The sequence below is a fragment of the Pteropus vampyrus genome, unplaced genomic scaffold (assembly GCF_000151845.1).
Source record: "Pteropus vampyrus isolate Shadow unplaced genomic scaffold, Pvam_2.0 Scaffold146, whole genome shotgun sequence".
In the NCBI taxonomy this organism is placed as follows: Eukaryota; Metazoa; Chordata; class Mammalia; order Chiroptera; family Pteropodidae; genus Pteropus; species Pteropus vampyrus.
Genome location: NW_011888927.1, coordinates 578,823 through 598,644, shown reverse-complemented (window position 1 = coordinate 598,644; position 19,822 = coordinate 578,823). Strand labels below are relative to the sequence as shown.

Genomic DNA, 19,822 nt, shown 5'->3' with positions numbered 1-19,822 from the left:
TAGGATATCTGTATGTTATGTTGACACATGCTACCAAATTGCCTTCAAGAGGTTCTGTTGGTTTCATTTAAATCAAGAGTGAATAAAAGTTATTTCTCTACACCCTCACCAATAATGCTGTGTGATAAGTCAACTGCTCAAGAATAAGATAGGGTAGGATCAATCCTAAAATGCATATTTCCTCATATTTAACATTCCTGAAAATTAGGATATCTTACAATTGGTGGCAGGTCAGTTTAATTAGCGTAAAAAATGGCATATTAAAAATATTCTAAAGAAAGTCTTTTGATGTTCTGTGAATGTTTTTTTTGAAGGGGTTAAAAATAGAAAATTTTCAACAAAGACCCTCCAACTAGATCTGAATTCTGTCTAGTTATTAAATGTGCTACTTGAGCTAATAATTTGACCAAAAATGTATGCAGAGTAAGGAAACTGGTTCCTTATTTCAGAGAGAAAAATAGCTTTACCACCCTCATTTTACATGTACAATTAATTGTACTCAAAGAGTGTAGCATGTCTAAGCTGTGTCAATTAAAGAAAATTATGTAAATATGTATTACAGGTTTTGAATGAGAAGAAACTTCAAGAGGTTGATAGTTTGTGGAAAGAATTTGAAACTCCAGAAAAAGCAAATAAAATGTAAGTCATCTGGAAACTCAGGATTTAGCAATTCACATTTAGGGATTCTTTTATATTTTCTTGAGATTCATATAATGTTATATTCATAACTTTTTGTTTTGAAATGTATTTCAGGAATAGTATTGATATGAGCCTAATTAAATTCCTCATTTGGAGTATAGGTTACCTCAGCTAATTCATATTAGTTGTAGACTAGATTGAACAGCACCACAAAATTACAGTTTTGTAAGATATTTGAAAATGTAAGTTGATTGTGAATTAAGTATAAATTTCTGTTAAAAGTAATATTTGTCAAAAGCGTGGACTACTGATTGGTTTAACTTTTAGTTTCTCTAAGTGATATTCCAATGTTTTTAACTTAATTTTCAGTTTATTCATGCTTTATGACTTTGACCTCTTATCTCCCTCTGAAATAATAACTAGGTAGTAAATCCTAGAAAGTTATACCTGAGTTCCCCACGATCTCTGGATGAGAAAATACAGTGTAATGTTGATGCCCAGCCTAGGGAATGAGTGGTAGGAAAAAGAGCTAGAGCTGGCTTTTCCTCAAGGTAGAGCTGAGATAGCTATTTCACCATCTGTGAATCATGTTCTGAAGTATATCCTGTTTGGTGAGTATGGACCTGGGAACTGGATTAATCTTTTGATACATAGAGATTTGGATTATGTCCGTGGATGCTAAGGTACATTTGATAATTCATTTGTTAGTGCTAATAAAAACTCAATGGAAGGAAACTACTTAAGCTTACAAAAGAGTGTTGAGCCCAAAGAAATGTCATACTAAACAATTAGAGAAACAAAATACAGAGTTGCCGCATTTGTTATGGCAAAAAAATATATATTTTTTAACAATTTAAATGTCCATCAGTAATGGAATTGTTGAATAAATTGTGTATCTCTAGATCTCTTGTTGACCTAGAGAGAGGTCCATGATATACTGAGAAAACCGTGCTTCAGAGTTCATATAATGTGATCTCATTTTTGCTGTTTTCTTGTATATTTATATATGCATTTATGCAAGTAGAGAGATATGAACAAATGCCACCTAAGAAGGGTGCAAATGGGTGTAGGGTGAGGCAGAATAAGATGAAATTCATGCTTTCCTTAAATCTTTGTACTATTAAACATGTATTTAAAGGGCTACCAAGGTGTTCTCTGAGCAATTGAGAAAACCTTGCTTAAGATAACACTATTTTAGAAAGAACAGAAGACTAGTTTTTTATTTTAAAGGGCTGCGTGCATCAGTTGGCTGAGTTAATCTGATTCGTTGTTGTCAGTGATGTATTGTTGGAACTGAATGTAAGTGATCTCAAATATTCGTCACTACCACTGAGACAACAATGAATTAAATGTATGTATTTGTTTTGATATAAGATGATGTTATCCTATGCATGAGTATATGGAGAAGGAGAGAATAAGGTTAGCAGGAATGAGATCTGACAATAAGCTATTGTTTAATGGCATTTGTACTAGATGAATAAATCAGAGGTCATGAGATTCCTGACATAAGATGGACTCTTAACACCTTAGGCTATTTCTGTGCTGTATAGTAAGACATCTTTTATCTAGCTTTAAGCAGCAGAGGTTATGCATCTTTAAGGTTCAGCATCTTTCTTGTAGTTTAAATGTGGTAGCAAACCTCTTTGCTGTTTATGCTTCTTTCAAAGCATACGACATCCTCTATAATAGTCAAATATTATTAGCCTAACATTTAGAGAAACTGGTCATTTTAATAATATCTAACTTTGCACCCCGATACCCAATGACAGGAAAGTTTCTTTTATCCGTATATACTTTGGGAAACAACACCCTTTCCTGTAGCTATTGCAGACGTCAGCGTACACCTATAACATTTTTTTTTCCTTAATTCTAGAGTGAAGCTAAAACATTTTGAGAAATTTCAGGATACAGCAGAAGCATTAGCAGGTAAAGTCGAAGACTAGCTTTCTTGTTTTTGTTTTTAATCTTGACACTGTTATCCTTATTAAAAAATTGTTTGCTTCAGTTGCCTGAGTTAACCTTATTCAATGTTGTCAATGATGTATTCTTTTTGGAACTGAGTTTAAGTGATTTAACAAATTCGTCACTACCACTGAGACAACATTGAGTTAGCTTTTTTTACCATAGGGCTGAGATGAGAGCTGAGAAGTGGTTAAGTTGATCTCCCTGTGGAAACCAACAGCATAATGCTAAAGCACAATTCAGTAAAAGCTATTCTACAAGGGACCAAGGTAATGTGGTGAAGCGTACAGCTCTCTGATCATTTTAATCCAAGGATAATTTGAAAATAGCCAGGATTCATAGTTGAAATATTAAAACAGCTCTCTAAGGGTGCATTTTTAGTTCATAAAAAGCACAACATTTTAATAAAGTTTTAGGAAAACAGGTTTGTGTGTGTATGTGTTTTAATACAAAAATTATGGAGAGGTATGAGTTATCTAAAGGGGACATGGTTTTTAATGATTTGGAAGAATGGATGATTCATATCCTCCAACTAGTCCTCATGATGGCATGACATACAGTAAATAGGATTTATTAACTAGGCTTAGCTTCAGTAGGCAGTTGGTTTTTTTAATGTTGGGGTAAACAAAAAGGCCAAATATAAACCCTAATCATAAATTTTTCAGTTGCATTAATTCTATATCAAATCAAAACTACTTGGTGGTATAATTTGAAAATGAAGGTCCATAAGGAAGAATATGGCTTAAAATTAGGCAAGAATTTAACAGACCCAGATAATTTTGTTCATCAGCCACAGGATAAGGGTATAGTTCTCTTGCGAAAATTAGGAAACATTATTATTAATTGGCCACCCCATCTTCATCAGTACATTAGTAATTAAAGTCTCATAGAGCCATAAAGCACAACTGTGATACTTTTGGCTGAAGAACTTTATTTTGATAGTTTGGTTCATCACGGCCTTAAAATTAAATATAGGTAAAATTTCGGTGAAATCCCAAGCAAGTTTGTGTTAGCTATTCTCCAACTTGGGGACGTGTTCACATAGACTGATTTTAACAGCTCCTCTTGGAAATATAAGGCACTGTAGCCCTATCCCAATTTGTTCTGACCAGTCCTTATTAAACTATTGCATGGGCAGGTCCAGCCTCTACCCGATCACGGAGCAGGTTTTTACTATAGCTAATCAATCCATGGATCACATAGTGATTTGTCAGATTTTTTACTCATCAATCCAAAATTATTTAATCCTTGAAGTAATCCTGTGAGGTAGGTAATGTTATCACTATTTTTCAGGTGATAAAACAGGCTTGAGAGATATCTCATTTTCCTACCAAGCTTATGGTATTCCTTAAAATAATATAAGATGAATGAGGGAAATACCATACTAGGTGAGAACCCTCTGACACACCTAACCTCCATCTATGTTCCCAGAAGGCAGAGACTATGTTGTTGACTGTCAAATCCTTACATTGTGTCACATAAATATTTTTGTGTTAACGAATGAAAGAATTTGGTCATAGAAACCTCTACAATGCTTTTTTCCCCTTCCCTCCCTCCCTCCGTCCCTCCCTCCCTCTCTTTCTCCCCCCCGTCTTTTTTTTTTTTTTAGCCAAAAAGTTGAACATTGCCTTATTAAAAGAACAGAGTCTTTCCTGAAAATTTAACTTCATACTGCTTATTACAAAGCTTGACATAACAGAACCAAAACTCAGTGGCTGAAGATGTCAGTATGTATTTAAAACCCTATAGCCTAAGAGTCTGATGGGGTATGATATTAATAATTTATATTGGTCCCAGAAGTTCAAATATGACATTTGCATGGAGAGGTTTATTTTTACTTTTAGTTGAATTTTCAAGTTGCAAGTCTTCCAAATAGCCACAGTAAAATTTGGGGCCAGCCTACATTTGGATGAAGAGAAGGAAACTACTAGGAGGTGCTGAACAATAGCTAGTAAAGATGATCAGTAGAAAAGACTCAGCTTCCGCCTATCCCTGTCACCAACTCTGTTTACTATCTTTTAAAAATACGTATTAGAAACATTTTTTTTGGAAAAGGGAAGGTAAATGAAGGTCAAACTAGGTCAAAGTGTAAAAGTAGATGATATAGAAGATTGAGAAGAGCAGGAGGTTGAATAAGTTTTTAATTATGAAACATTCAAAACTTAAAATACAACTTTTATTAGAAAGGTAGATTATAAGGAGTCATTGTTGTTGTACAAAATGTAAAAGGTTAGAACCCAACAAAAATAGCTTGAATCTTAGCTTCTCAGAGTGTGGAGATCTCTGAAAGAGCTATGTGGTTGCCAGATGGTTTTTGTCTTCATCTTTCATCTTCCCGGATAACAGATAAAATAGACTTGTAATTCAAATGGATGGAGATGTGGTCAGGAGGGAAGAGCAAGTATCTGGCTGATTAAATGCTTGGCCTTAGAAACGATGACAGACTTCATTCCTGCCAGGCATACTTTAAACTCAGCTAAAACCCAGACAAATATCAGAAATTTTTAGTCCATGAGTCCATGTGGGTACAGAAAAATGTAAGTGTAGGCTTAAAGACCAGTATGAGTTACAAAGTAGAAAATTTAGAATTTACCCAAATTGAAAGCAGTCTCGAAATTGAATAGGGCTGCCTTTGGTGGTAAGTTCTGTATCACTGGAGGTTTACAAGCTTAAGCTTGATGATACCTCTGGATCAGGGATTAGCAAGGATAAAGCCCCACTCAGTAATGCTTACACGGCAACAGATCCTTCAAAATGAATACACTCCCTTTTAACAGTCTTAAAGGGATATTAGGGTATTTTACAATTCAGAACATCAGGCAAGTGGTGTTTGTTTTGTTTTCTTCCATTCCAAAATAGATTGCTTCTAGCATTTTGTGATTCTAGCTCCCGAGTTCAGGTGGCATAGGAAAAAGAATGTTATATATAGTTTAACTCCTGTTCTGGAGTGGAAATAAGGAAAGCAAAATCAGAAGATTATAAAATGTGTAACTTGTAAAACATTTTTACATTTATCATTTCAGAAGTAATGTTAAATTCAGCCTTTTTGAAAGGAACTTTTTTTTTTCTTAAGATCTTAAGCTCTTGAGAGTTAACTCTTGTTTTCTTTTTTCCTGAAAAGCATTCACAGCTCTGATGGAGGGCAAAATCAATAAGCAGTTGAAGAAAGTTCTGAAGAAAATAGTAAAAGAAGCCCATGAACCTTTGGCTGTAGCCGATGCTAAACTAGGAGGGGTCATAAAGGTAAAGTTACAATTTTCTTTCATGCCTGCTGATCAGAGCCCACCATACAGCATAGTGGCTACAAAGCCCAGCCTTTGGAATAAGTTGTTTATCATAAGTTCTCTCCTTTTTTTTTGGTTAGGCAACCTTTGGTTGACCTCACAGGTTGCAAGGACCTTGTCAGCTTACAATCCCTTATTTTTTATTTTTTACATCTACAACACCTGGTCTTCCTAGGTGGTCTCCCATCCAAGAACTAACCAGGCCTGACTCTGCTTAGCTTCTGAGATCAGACGGGATGGGGCTTGTTCAGGGTGGCATGGCCGTAGACATAAATTCTCATACTTGTTATTTTTTCCCCTAGGCTACATAATAATTAATTTCTAATATGATTATTGGGACTAAGTAAGCATAAATGTTGATTGTAGAAAATACAAATACACAAAAAATGATGAAAAAAATAGCTTGAGCCCTGCCACCCAGAAGTAGTCTGTTAACACTTTGTGTATATCTTGCCATGTTTTTGTTTAGCCACTTATTTCCAACACAAATGGGGTCATGAGCTTTCTTTTTAGTGTATGTGTTTATTAGAAAACTTTAGTCGGGGGTAGAGTTGCTAGAGGTTAAACATAAAGTTAGAGTGGGGTGGAAAACTAGAAAAGCTAGCTCCCAGACTTGAAAAAACAGAACAAATTGATAGCCAGTTGTTTGTGATAATTTGATCTTTGATTCTTGAAGTAAGGATTATATTATGTCCAGGTCTTTTAGGAAGGAAAGCCCTAAAGAAGATTGAGGGTTTTTTGAACCAGGATTCTGAATTTAAGAAGTTTGCTTAAATAGATTATTTCTAATACGGTCAGATAATGAAGTTTCCCGTGATGGTGTCAGTCTCTGTCTTTATCCTTTGAATTGCCCACAAGTCTTAGTTTGTATTTTTCTGTGAAAAACATTAAATTTTAGCATAATAAACATATGCGCAGAAGAGCAAATTGCTGAGTGGTGGGATTGTGGGTATCTTTAATTTTTTCTTTTCAGTTACTCTATAAATCATCGGCTGAATATTACTCATACATCCTAAATATGTTTCTTAAACATGATGCACTATATACATTTGTGTGCCTATCATTATATGCATTTGATGAACTATTATATGCAGTGTGACAAATGAAAGCGTGAACAAAATTTATTGTCCTATTTGGATGTTTAAAAACAAACTTTATGATTCGTGTGTGTATATACACATACATATTAACACGTATATATTTAGAAGTATTTAAGGAATGCTAACAGTTACTGTTTATAGATAAAGGGCTTAAGGCTCAGCATTTTACTTTTTATTCAGTTCCCTTTATAGTACTAATGATTGTGATCTGTATATTACCTTTATGATTTTTAAAAGAATCTAAACGTAAGGTAGTAAAAGAACCCTCAAACCAACAAAAGAAACAGAACTACTGGGTTAAATTGTATTTATCTTTTTAAAGCTTTTGATTCATATAAACAAGCTGTCTTCCGGGAAGCTTATACCAGTTTTGACTTCTACCAACAGGATATTCAGGTGTGCTTCCCAAGAACACTAGAAATTGCTCTTTATGAAACTGAGAAATGTAGATGTTTAAATGAACACTATTTGAATATTTAAATTATTTTAGGAAACTTATATTTCTAATGCAAGTGTTCTTGGTTTTATAGGAAAAGCTCAATCTCAGTTGCATCCATAGTCCTGTCGTTAATGAGCTTATGAGAGGAATTCGTTCACAGATGGATGGATTAATCCCTGGGGTAGAACCACGTGAAATGGCAGCTATGTGTCTTGGATTAGCGCACAGGTGAGATTTACTAAAAAATAAAGTTAGCTTAATTTTTAATAAACAGTTGTTTAGCATTGTTCTAACCCATTTCCTATTTGCCCCGAGAATACTCATTGGTGGTACTTGTGGTTGCAACATTTACCCCAAGATAACTCGTGGGTTACAGTCCTAACCTTACCCCCAAAGTTTGCCACAAAATACCTTGCTTTTATTATTATTTTCTTACCGTTCTAGTATATCAATAGTCTTAGGAAACAAATGACATCGTTCTATTTATATAGTATTCTGTTTTTAGTAGTTCAGTCGCTGAAAATGTCAAATCCTAGAAAACGTAGCATTCCTACGCCTGATGTTAAGGCTAGCAGCGAGCTGTACTTTTTTTCCTAAATGGGAAAAGGGCTAAGCATGTCACACCTAATAATTTAATTCTCATAACAATCAGTAGTAGTAGTACCCTCATTTTACAGATGAGGAAACTGATGCCCAAAGCCAAAACAGCTAGTGAGGAGGACAGGATTTGAATCCAGGCATTCTTGTTCTATTGCTTTGACTCTAAACCTCCCGTAAGCATTCTCTACTCTTCTAGTGTTGGTTCCCACAGTTCTTGGGATTTCTTTCTTGTTCATTTTTTTCTTTTCTTTACTAAATCATTTGCTGTTCCACTATCTACTTGCCATGTTCCCAAATTTTCTCATCTGCTATGGTCTCTTCTCTGTGTGTGTTGCTTGTTTTACTTTGATTTTTATTGCATTTTTGTAATAAGGTAAAAGCACATTAACCTATTATTTTTAGAACAGGCATTTCTGCTATAGTGTAACATATGTGTTCCTGAAAAGCTTAACATTCTGCGAAGCTGCGCTACAAGTAACAGAGTTTATGAAGAAAAAATAAGATTCAGGGTAGACTGCTCAAAACTTATGTAACTTTGTAACCAGAGTATTGTCAATAACAACCTTAAAAAATTAACACAGTAAAAAAAGACATTAAATTTATATTTAAAAGAATATAGTAAAATTCTATGCATTTGAACAAAAAATATTGAACATAGATTGATGGCAGTGTTAAAGCTGTGCTGACTTAGATGAGCAGAATGCACCAAAGTCGGGAAGAACTTGATAATAAGCATTTCTAAGAGAATAAATAGCTAAACTGGATCAAGATTCAAACTTGTGATTGATTGGCATTGTGTACAGCAGCGGTTTTCAATCAAGGGTAATCAGATATCTCTTAGAGAATGTTTGGCAGTATGTAGAGATATTTTTGGTTGTCACAACTAGGGGTGGGGTCTCTTACTAGCATATAATGGGTAAAGGCCAGGGATATTAACCATCCTGAAATGCACAGAATAGCCCCCCACAAGAAAGATGTCAGGCCCATAATCTTAACAGTGCCAAGATGAAGTAACCCCGATTTATATACAATGTTATTCCTCCATGGCTTTCTGTTTTCAAGTGTTGCAGTGCTGCATTTTTTTCTTACTTGCTGGTATAAAGCATTAATATGCTGCAGAAATTGTCGGTGAACCAGTATGGCCTGTACTACACAGCATTATTCTAGTTGTCATTCATAAATTAATGTTACAGATCTATAGGTTTTTCCCAACTTGCAACAGGACAGATGTATTTTTTTTTCAAATGTGTGTTTTCTGATCTTGAATATTCTTCAACTGCTTTTTCTATGTAGTAAAGATAAAAATAAAACAATGTGGCTCTGAGGGAGGGATTCGGGTAAAAAAAAGTATTTAAGATGTTAATTAAATGTTTTTTATAGATGCTATCTTAATAATTTCCTATTTTCCCACTTCTCCCCAGCTTGTCCCGATATAGATTGAAATTTAGCGCTGATAAAGTGGATACAATGATTGTTCAGGCAATTTGTAAGTATAGAACATGTGCGGTCTATTTTGTCTATTCTGCATAGTATTTTCCTACTATTAAAACTATCTTTTATAATTTTGTTGAGGAAACGAAAGGAGATTAGCTAGAATTTTAATAAATAAGTAAAATAAATAATTAGGAAAACTCAATAGAAAAAAGAAAAACTACCTATAATTTGACTAATTGAAGATAATATGAGTTATACTTATAAGGTAAAATGATTCATTTTGCTTTTTTCACTGGGCTTTATTTATAATAGGTCATTCTCCCATTAAGTGATTTTTGGAAACTTCAGAGTCTTAACAATTTCCAATTTTAAAAATTCCTTTAAATGGCCATTGCATTGCTGAAACATATATCCAAAAGTATTGAAAGCAATTACTCAGATAATTACATGCTGTTGTTTAGAACAGCATTATTCACAATAGCCAAAAGGTGGAAACAAGCCAAGTACTCATTAACAGATGACTGGATAAACAAAATGTGGTATATGCACACATTGAAATGTTCATCCTTAAAAAGGAATGATGTTCTAATACCTGCTACAACATGGACAAATCCTGAAAACATTATGCTAAGTGAAATTAGTCACACACAGAAAGATAAATATTGTGTGATACCTAGAATAGACAAATTCATAGAGACAGAAAGTAGGAGAGATTACCAGGGATTGGGGGGAGATGCGGATGGGGCTTTATTTAACTGCTACAGAGTTTCAGTTCAGGATGATGAAAGATTTCTGGAAATGAATAGTGTTAATGATTGTACAACATTGTGATTATACTTGATGCCACTGAAATGTACACTTGCAAATTGTTGAAGTGGTAAATTTTATGTATATTTTGCCACACTTTAAAACTTTTAAGTTCCTATTTTTCATTTTAATTTTCTGCAGCCTTGTTGGATGACTTAGATAAAGAACTAAACAACTATATTATGCGGTGTAGAGAATGGTATGGCTGGCATTTCCCTGAACTAGGAAAAATTATTTCGGATAACTTAACATACTGCAAGTGTTTACAGAAAGTTGGTGAGTAACTTTATCTTTTAAGGCATTGAAAGTAATTTATTCGCATCCTAAAACATGAGTTATAATAATTTTTTTCTTAACTTTTACAACTTGTATTATTAGGTTTTAGGAGTGTAACCATATTAATGTTTGTTATATTTCAGAAACAAAATTAACTTTAACTTTGATTTCGGTGGCCTGTGCAACAGGACATGGCTCTCTAATTTGGTTTTTCTTGAAATGGCTTCTCATGTTCACATGAATGTGTCTCATAGTGGGTTTGCCATTACAGGCAACTGTAGACTTGGGGAGATATCCTGAAGTATATTAATAATAATACTAAAAGTAATACTGCTATCTGTACTGTTAGTGTTATAGTCTATACTAATAATATTAGTGTTAGTATTAGTATTAGTTAGAGGGACCTGAGTATTATTAGTGAATGAGTTACTTGGCTCGTATTATATTATCACCCCAAGAATTCATGGCCTTAGCTACAAATTGTCTATCACAGTATTTCATGGGGGTATTTTGTTTTGTTTTCGTGGGGTTTTTGCTTTTCTTTTTTTTGGAAGGAAGTGGTAGAGAAAGATTTTAATCTCTAAAATCAAGCCTTTACATAAGGAGAATTCCTAGGTCAAACTTGTTCGCTTTTTGTTTTGTTTAGGCACCCTTTTCATTGGCTTATCTCTATTTCTTTTGACTGTTTGGTGGATTTTATATGATTTGTTGAAGAGTGATTCTCCCTCATCCTCTGCAAACATTCCATAGGCGATAGAAAGAATTATGCCTCGGCCCAACTTTCAGAATTACTGCCAGAGGAAGTTGAAGCAGAAGTAAAAGCAGCTGCAGAGATATCTATGGGAACAGAGGTTTCAGAAGAAGATATATGCAACATTCTACATCTCTGCACACAGGTAATCTACACATAGAGAAACTAGTTGTGGTGGTACCAGCTCCATAATAACTTTCTGATGGCCGTGATGATTCTTAAACTTATTGTTCACCTGATAAATAAATGAAGGTGTTCAGTCACTACCTCATCTGATGCCATCTTGATTTCTATGCTTAAAGGGGGAAATTTATACTAAATTAAATTTAATTTAATTGTATTATTGCATAGTCTGAATAATGAATTATAAATCCATTAAGAAGGTAAAAAAGTATACCTTGAGTTATTTAATTCTTTTATGTTTATAGCCTGTAGTGATTTGGAGCTAGCTATACAAGAATTAAAAAGGATGGCACAAATATCTAATTGTTGGAGGTTTTTAAAAATTAAAGTAATATTGGCTAACATTTTTAGATAGTATGTTAGCCTGTTTACGTTACCTAATAAAATCTTCACACCAACCCTATTATAGGAAATTGAGGCAAAGAATGATTTGTTTTCCCAGGGTTGCAAAGCTGCTCTATGATAATTAAGCAGGGCTCCCATGTTTTAGGTGTATGAAGTTTATACTGTTTTTACTCTTACCCATTTATGAGTTATTCATTTTGTTCCTTATACTAGGTGATTGAAATCTCAGAATATAGAACGCAGCTCTATGAATACCTACAAAATCGAATGATGGCCATTGCACCCAATGTTACAGTCATGGTTGGGGAATTAGTTGGAGCACGGCTTATTGCTCATGCAGGTGATGATTTTAATGTAATTTGTGAACATGGATATTTAGAGTTGTTTTCTAACTAGGATTTTTAAAAATCTTTAAACTACAGTTATTAAAAGAAATTTTAGGTAATAAATAGAAGTAGATGGTGTGCGAGTAAGGACTAAGGACCAAGTGTTCAATGATGATTTTTATTTGTATGCCTGATTTCCTTTTGGGTAATGAAGGCATCTTAAGTCACTACCTCTTCTGAGACACTTGTCCACTGTCAGAAGTTTGTTATGCTTAATTAGAACAATCAGGTATATATAGGAGGATAAAATCGGTTAACGTTTTATAAAATAAAAAAATAGATTAAATTTTAAATAGTTTTAAGAAATCACAGCAGCCATGTGCTGCTTAACGATGGGGATACATTCTGAGAAATGTGTTAGCCAATTTCGTCATTGTACAAACATCATAAAGTGGACTTACACAAACCTAGATGATATAGCTTACTGTACACCTAGGCTATATGGTATACCACTGTCATGTCGTATATGTGGTCTATTGTTGACTGAAATGTCATGTGACGCATGACTATACATGCCCTTGATTGAGATTCTTTTGCTATTGAATATGCTATTTTATATTTTAATATATTTAACATACAAAAGTATTTCAAGTAAGGGATTTATTAGACAATGTAATACCTGTGTATGATGATATTACAAAGATGGCTACTACAAAAAATACTATGTAATTGAATACCTGCAAATACAATGAGGTACTGGTTCATTATATTACTAGAGATATCGTAATAATTCATCACGAATCTTAATGTATCATCTACAATAAAGTGTTTAAACTAGAATAGTTTCCTCATTGATCAGATATGCCATTCAAATACCCTCAGCTGCAAGGTTGGAATCATCCGGGCTGGTTTTTTTAGTCTACACCCAAAATTTCATATGTTTAACTAAACTTGGAGCAAGAGATGCAGAGATTAGCAGAAGTGTGTTTGTTGAATTTTAAACATGTACCTAGTGGTCAAGTGACTACATTAATATTGGGGGTATTTGACAAAAGCTGTGCAACAAATAATAACAGTAGCAACTTTTGATTCCTAATTAGTGTACTTATAAGTATATCTCCTCATCCTTAACTGGGATAAATAAAGTATGAAATTTATCATAGTTCTACTATCAACATATTCTAATAAGTTTACATTTATTTATGTGACGGTTTTTATTTAAATTGTAGAATATTTGGTATCCAAAATACATCTCAAAAAAATGGGGGCTAGATTGAGGGGTGTCTGTAAATAACATGTTTATGTTTATATCCTGTGTTATGATAATGAATGTAAAATAGTAATACCATATCCCTCAGGCAATAAGTAAAGTCAAAGAAGCTTAACCTTCAGTTTGTAATAGATATTCATCATAAACCTTTGCTTGTGATGCTAATGAAAGAATCACAAATGGCTGAGGCATCTGGATTTTTAGGGAATTCCAAACCATAGAATTCTGCATTACATCAGATTTTTGTTTGCTCTAATGGCTGTAATACTTAGACTGTAGGTCTTGTGTTTAGTACATGCAACTTTCAAATGCTTGAAAGTGTATTTCTTGTAATTAACTTCTTTTCTTTTTAAGGCTCTCTTTTGAATTTGGCCAAACATGCAGCTTCTACAGTTCAGATTCTTGGAGCAGAAAAGGCACTCTTCAGAGCTCTAAAGTCTAGACGAGATACCCCTAAGTACGGTCTCATTTATCATGCTTCACTTGTAGGCCAGACAAGTCCCAAACACAAAGGAAAGGTGAGTTACAGTTTTCCTGAGGTAGGCCTTTTTTTCCTTCACAAACAACCCATTTTACTCTTACTCTATAGTATGCAATAAATCTATTTTTTTTCCCTTGTGAAGTAGAGAATGGTGAATTCTTTAAATAAAAAGTATTTTGTGTACTAGAAGGAAGTATTATTGGTCCTGTTAAAGCCTTTCTTTCACTGCGTTATTATTTTCCTGGAATTCACCCATTGGAGTGAGTGACACATCAAAAGTTTCTGTGGGCGGGAAACCAAGTTAATATCAACATTTATGAATTATAAAAAATAATAGCCCTATGCAATGTTGTCTCTTATTTTACAGATGAGGAAACAGGCTTAAGTACTTTCAAGTTCTTTTGTAAAGTACACGTAGTTTAATAGAAACTAAAATTTCATAAAATTGAGGGCAGAACAATGGGAGAAATAGAGTTGAATAAAATAAAATGTTAATGAGCTTAAAAGCGGGGGCTATACTTTCTGGCTGACCTCGCAGTATAGAATTAGTGTCGCTGAGTGGAAACGAAAGGAGGGCACTGAAAGAATAGTTTGAACTAGTTTTAGACATGAACTACTAAAAGATCTTTTCATCCATCTAAATGATGGTAGTTATGTATAATCAGCCATTATGTTGTGGCAAAGATTCAAATGGTAAGATAGGTGGCTTGACATATGATTTATAATACTTTTTTAATTTGTGATTTTTTAAAAATCCTAGAATGACTATCTAACTTCAGGTTCTCTGTTAGATTTCTCGAATGTTGGCAGCCAAAACTGTTCTGGCTATCCGGTACGATGCTTTTGGTGAAGATTCCAGTTCTGCAATGGGAGTTGAGAATAGAGCCAAATTAGAGGCCAGGTTGAGGACCTTGGAAGATAGAGGGGTAAGATACACGTTCAACCTATTGCGAAAGTTACTTGTTAAAAATTAATAAATTATGAGTACTTTATGTACTTACTCATTTCACTTGCTGAACAGTTTTATGATGCATCTTAGTATGGTTAATACATTCTTTCTATGCCTGCTGTTAACAATTTTCTTTATATTTACCAAGAATTACTATATTAGAGTATATACTATAAAGACATTATGCCTTAGAAAATTATTTTTTCTTTTCTTAGATAAGGAAAATAAGTGGCACAGGAAAGGCATTAGCAAAAGCTGAAAAATATGAACATAAAAGGTGAGTTGGGGGAGGATGGATGAATAATTTCTGCTTATTTAAATGTTAATTGTAGACAGCAGTTTTTTATTGTAAACTGAAGCATGTCGATATTCTCCTAATTTTTTTCTTTGCCATTGGCTTTTCATATTCAGTTCTAGTTTTTAATCCTACACATATTTTTACATTGGTGTAAAAAATACATGTAGTATATTTGTTTTGACTCTTAATATTTAACTTGTTCATTGGCAAATATTGGTAGTAAATATTTGTCATTCATAGTTCCGATATAGTTTGCCATTTATCAGAACTAAACTTCAGAATTAATCTAACAAACCTATTTTTTAAGACAAAAAAAGTTTTAAAAATGTCTGCGACGCATAATAAAGTATTCAGACCTCACTATAAAATTAAAAGATTAACGTTTCTAGCTGTTAACCCGTAAATTCTACTTTTATAAATCTTATAATTCTTAAGAGTTTTAATAATAAATCTTACGCTATAAATGGGCAGGGAGAGCAATATATAGTAACATCTCAATTATAAATATATAAATATATATGTAAATATACACGTTTAGGGAAAAAAATGTTTTTCATTGTATTCTGAAAAGAAACCATATGTATTGAGTTAAACAGTCACGAACCTACAAATCAGCTTAAGAAATAAAGCATTCCTTAGCTTGTTTTATACACTTTTAAAAATATTCCCATACCATTATGCTATGACTTTAAACACATGCACATAAAGCATCAATTATGAGATTTAGTTCACATTTTAAGTACTCAGTACTTCAATTTTTTTTTTTTCTGCTATGTTAGAATGAAAGCAATTTGGGGGTTTTAGAGACTATTCATATGTATGCCCATCTTGTTCCTCTGCTTCTTGAGATCTTGTGAAGTCTTCTGTATTATATCTGATTGAGGTGTTTTGTTTTGGTTTGGTTTTCATTGAATTACTTTATATTCTAAAATTGAATCGGTTCAATTTTTACTTTTTAGTATATTAATTTGGCGTAAAGAGATTTTCTCCATTTTTCCTCTATGCTGATTAAATAGTTTTCTGTACCATAGTTACTACGTTGGTTACTAAATCAGAATTCATTTAGCTCACCACTTCTCTTGAAGTGTGTTTGACCTGCCTGGAAAATTATTGATATCTCTTTACCTTTTGGAAATTACTGGTTTTCATAAACTGTCCCAAAGCCCCTAAAATGAAACAGCATTTTATGCTTATGTAATATTATCTAATGTCATTTCCTTTAAATCTCTTTAGTTATTTTAATTGCATATATTTGTAGAGATTTTCTAAAAGTCTTTGGCTCTTTCAGTGAAGTAAAGACTTACGATCCTTCTGGTGACTCCACACTGCCAACCTGTTCTAAAAAACGCAAGATAGAACAAGTAGATAAAGAGGATGAAATAATTGAAAAGAAGGCAAAAAAAGCCAAGGTTAAAGTTAAAGGTTAGTTCAAATGTTTTAAATGTTTTAAATGTGATTTATACTCTTAGTCCTTAAGTACAGACTTCCATAAGTTTTGAGAAAGTACGTATTATTGAACTTCATTGCGAAACCACCCATATTGAAAACTAATGGTGTTTTAATAAGCCATCATCTTCTCTGGAAATAGTTAAGATATTTTTAAATTTATTAGACTTCATAGAGGAATATGAGAAGCATTTCTTTGAATATATGGAATGACATATTATACTATGTGTGCTAAAACTTTATTTTCTACTTAATACATTATTTTGAGAATCAACTTAAAATAGAAGGAGAACAAGGTATGTAGTTTCTAAATAAGTTGAGATAGTTTTGTTACATAGTTAAGTGTAGAATTGATAGAGCAGTAGTTTTCTTCATTGTTTATGTTATATGGAATGGACTAGGATGATAACATATTGGGTAGCCTGCCATCACTTAAAAGGTGCTTTCCAGTGAAGTAAGCTGTTTTGCAGAGTTGATAAGCAAGAAACCTCCTTCCTGCCCCCCACCCCCTCATTTAGCTGGACCTATGTTGAGTTGCCTGTCAGCTAGTCTAGGAAGACAAGCATTTAAGCAATGCGTAGTTTAATTTTTGGTTTCTAAATAGCTCAGTGGTCAAAAGTGTCCAATCAGCAACTGTGGACTCTTGCCCTAGATGAGGAAAATGTTATTTAATTCCTATGCTACTATTTCCTTATTGAGATCCCTAAACCCATTAGTAGTATTTGAAAACACCAAACTCCAGATTCGTATCTTCACTTACATGTCCAATAAGCTTTTTAAACTTAACATTCCTGGATCTTTGCCACTCCCAGTCTGTTTGCCACAATTTCCTCCATCTTATAAATGGCAGACTTGGTTACGTTGGCTTTTAACCTTGAATCTTCTCTTATAACCCAAATCTATTCTGGCAGCAGATCCTCTTCATTCTACTTTGAAAATATATCCAGAATCTAACCACCTGTCATATCCACCACTTCTTTATGTAGCAGCCACAGTGGTCTCCTTGCTATTCCTTGAATCTGCTGAACTCTATTCTCCCAAAATAACCTTAGCATTTGGTCTTCTCTGCTTGGAATATTTTCCCTCAAGATATATGCATCATTCACTTTCTTACCTCTTTAGGCATTTGCCTGACTATTCTTTCTAAAATGTCCACATGTACCGCCCTCCTCAGATCCTTAGCGCTGATTACAGTGTAAAAACATTATACAGTGAATTGTTTTTTTGTCTCCACTTCTGCTAAAAGATTCATAAGAACAGGGATTTTTATCTCTTTTGTGCCTTGCTATATCTCCAGTTATTTAGATTAGGGCTTGGCATGTAGTAGGTACAAAATGAGTATTTGGTGAATGAATTTCTAATAATAGCTACCTGTTACTGAGTCCTCGTTCTACTGTGTCAAGCATTGTGCTTGACATTGCATGTTATCTCGTTAAGTCCTAGTAACAATCCAATGAGATGGACATTACTTAATTTTATAGATGAGGAAGTTGGGTTTACAGAAGTTAAATGACTTAACTTCCTCAGGGTCACAGTGCAGGTTGAATAAACCCAGGACTGTTAACTCCAGAGCACAAATTTAATAATTTCTAATATAATTGACTGTTCTCCAAAAGAACACTGGGTTTGGTGATGAGATGATCCATTTTAATTCTGATTTCTATACGTAGCTACATCATCATGAGGCATTTACTTCTCTCTGAGCTTTATATCGTTTGTAAAGTTAATGGTATTAAACTAGCTGTTAGAAGGACCTTTCTAATTATACGGTTATATAATAAACATTAGGTGGTTGACCAGAATGACAGGAAAAACCTAAGATTCAAGAGGTTTTGTGGGGAGTGAGTTCTGATGCAATGTTAACCTTATTTAGTTGAAGAAGAAGAAGTATTAATGGTGGAAGAAGAGGAGACATCTGTGAAGAAGAAGAAGAAGAAGGACAAAAAGAAACACATTAAGGAAGAACAGCTTTCTGAAGAAGAACCGTGCACCAGTACAGCAATTCCTGTACGTTTGTTTTTATTTTACTCTATCTAATAAATTAGGCAATTTTTTTTAGGCGAGGTAACCCTTGGTTGACCTCACAGGTTGCAAGGACCTTGTCAGCTTACAATCCTTTATTCATTCATTCATTCATTCATTCATACGTAGATACATACATACATATATACATATATGCATACATGCATACATACTCTTAACAGCAGTTGGTTTTCCTAGGTGGTCTCCCATCTAAGTACTAACCAGGCCCGACCCTGCTTAGCTTCTGAGATCAGACGGGATCAGGCTTGTTCAGGGTGGCATGGCCATAGACAACAGGCAATTTTTTTAAAAAGTGGTTTTCTTATTGGGTAGTAAAAATAAAATGACATTTTTGTATTTATATAATAAATACCTATATTCTTATTATTATTATTATTACAAATTAGATTTGCTTTGAGTAGGATTGAGACTATGATTTGCTACATATCACTTTCATAGAGTTCATTTTTATATTTTTAAATTTTAATTTTCCCCCAAATTTGTTTTCAAGAGAAATAGATCTACTTTGCTTTTTATAAGGAAAAGTTATTATTAATCACCCATATGTTTATAGCTTTTTCAAAAGCATTCTTATTGGTTATTTTCAGAGTCCAGAGAAGAAGAAGAAAAAGAAGAAAAAGAAAGATAGTGAGGACTAATGGAAAGAAATCATAATTGAGTCACCTGGATACATCATGCTAAGATTCAGTCAGGAATATACCAGAGATGCTCTCCAAAAATAATTGAGGAAAGATTGGATGAAAAAGTGGTTATTCATCTATAGCTTTTTAAACCTATTTGTGTCGACATCAAGTCTGTTAACTTTATGTCATCATTTCTTAGGCTTTGTTATACAAATAAAAGATATTTTCTTTGTATATTAAGGCAGTTCTGTGATGTTTATATTTTAGGTATAGAATCTTTGACCGTTTATGTATTTTATTCACCATTCGATTAATATTTTGATAATTGTATCTGAAAAGTGAGAGTTCTGAATCGTTCATTTGAAACTTAGCCTTTTGTAAGGCAGCAATTGGATGGACCAATTTAAGAATCTCACTCTAATGTTTCTCTTACCTTTTTGGACTTTTCATGTTTTTCTTTTTCTCTAGTCTTTCTACCTCTTTAAGTGAAGCTATATTTTGTATTTTAAATTTTTAAATTAGATGAACAAAACTTTTTGGCATCTCTTTAGAAAGAAAAAATTTGT

At 33.4% G+C, this 19,822-nt stretch overlaps 1 protein-coding gene, 4 non-coding genes and 2 pseudogenes across 10 annotated transcripts in view; 5 read left to right on the top strand and 2 right to left on the bottom strand.

Annotated features, from left to right (window-relative positions):
* The window catches only part of NOP58 (NOP58 ribonucleoprotein), a 23,819-nt gene extending 4,323 nt beyond the window's left edge, over positions 1-19,496 (top strand). For 3 of the 6 annotated variants that reach the window (XM_023535978.1, XM_011369135.1, XM_023535979.1), the window contains 13 exons: positions 2,513-2,565; positions 5,723-5,844; positions 7,516-7,652; positions 9,446-9,510; positions 10,407-10,541; positions 11,292-11,437; positions 12,034-12,160; positions 13,771-13,934; positions 14,689-14,823; positions 15,062-15,123; positions 16,433-16,566; positions 18,464-18,597; positions 19,221-19,496. In XM_023535978.1, coding sequence (XP_023391746.1) covers positions 2,513-2,565; positions 5,723-5,844; positions 7,516-7,652; positions 9,446-9,510; positions 10,407-10,541; positions 11,292-11,437; positions 12,034-12,160; positions 13,771-13,934; positions 14,689-14,823; positions 15,062-15,123; positions 16,433-16,566; positions 18,464-18,597; positions 19,221-19,271 — 1,465 coding nt within the window. In that variant the 3' untranslated portion in view covers positions 19,272-19,496. Of the gene's footprint in view, positions 1-492; positions 640-2,512; positions 2,566-2,766; positions 2,871-5,722; positions 5,845-7,515; positions 7,653-9,445; positions 9,511-10,406; positions 10,542-11,291; positions 11,438-12,033; positions 12,161-13,770; positions 13,935-14,688; positions 14,824-15,061; positions 15,124-16,432; positions 16,567-18,463; positions 18,598-19,220 lie in introns of those variants that run through there. The other 3 variants (XM_011369139.2, XM_011369138.2, XM_011369136.2) reach the window with 3 other exon arrangements.
* On the top strand, positions 1,903-1,984 carry LOC111745113. The gene has a single exon (XR_002782510.1). It is a non-coding gene; the product is annotated as a small nucleolar RNA SNORD70 (small nucleolar RNA).
* On the top strand, positions 2,663-2,747 carry LOC111745112. The gene has a single exon (XR_002782509.1). It is a non-coding gene; the product is annotated as a small nucleolar RNA SNORD70 (small nucleolar RNA).
* On the bottom strand, positions 6,036-6,154 carry LOC111745159 (annotated as a pseudogene).
* LOC111745115 lies at positions 11,493-11,576 on the top strand. The gene has a single exon (XR_002782512.1). It is a non-coding gene; the product is annotated as a small nucleolar RNA SNORD11B (small nucleolar RNA).
* Positions 12,308-12,391, top strand: LOC111745114. Its single transcript, XR_002782511.1, has one exon. It is a non-coding gene; the product is annotated as a small nucleolar RNA SNORD11 (small nucleolar RNA).
* LOC111745142 lies at positions 18,786-18,904 on the bottom strand (annotated as a pseudogene).
* Positions 19,497-19,822: the final 326 nt, after the last annotated feature.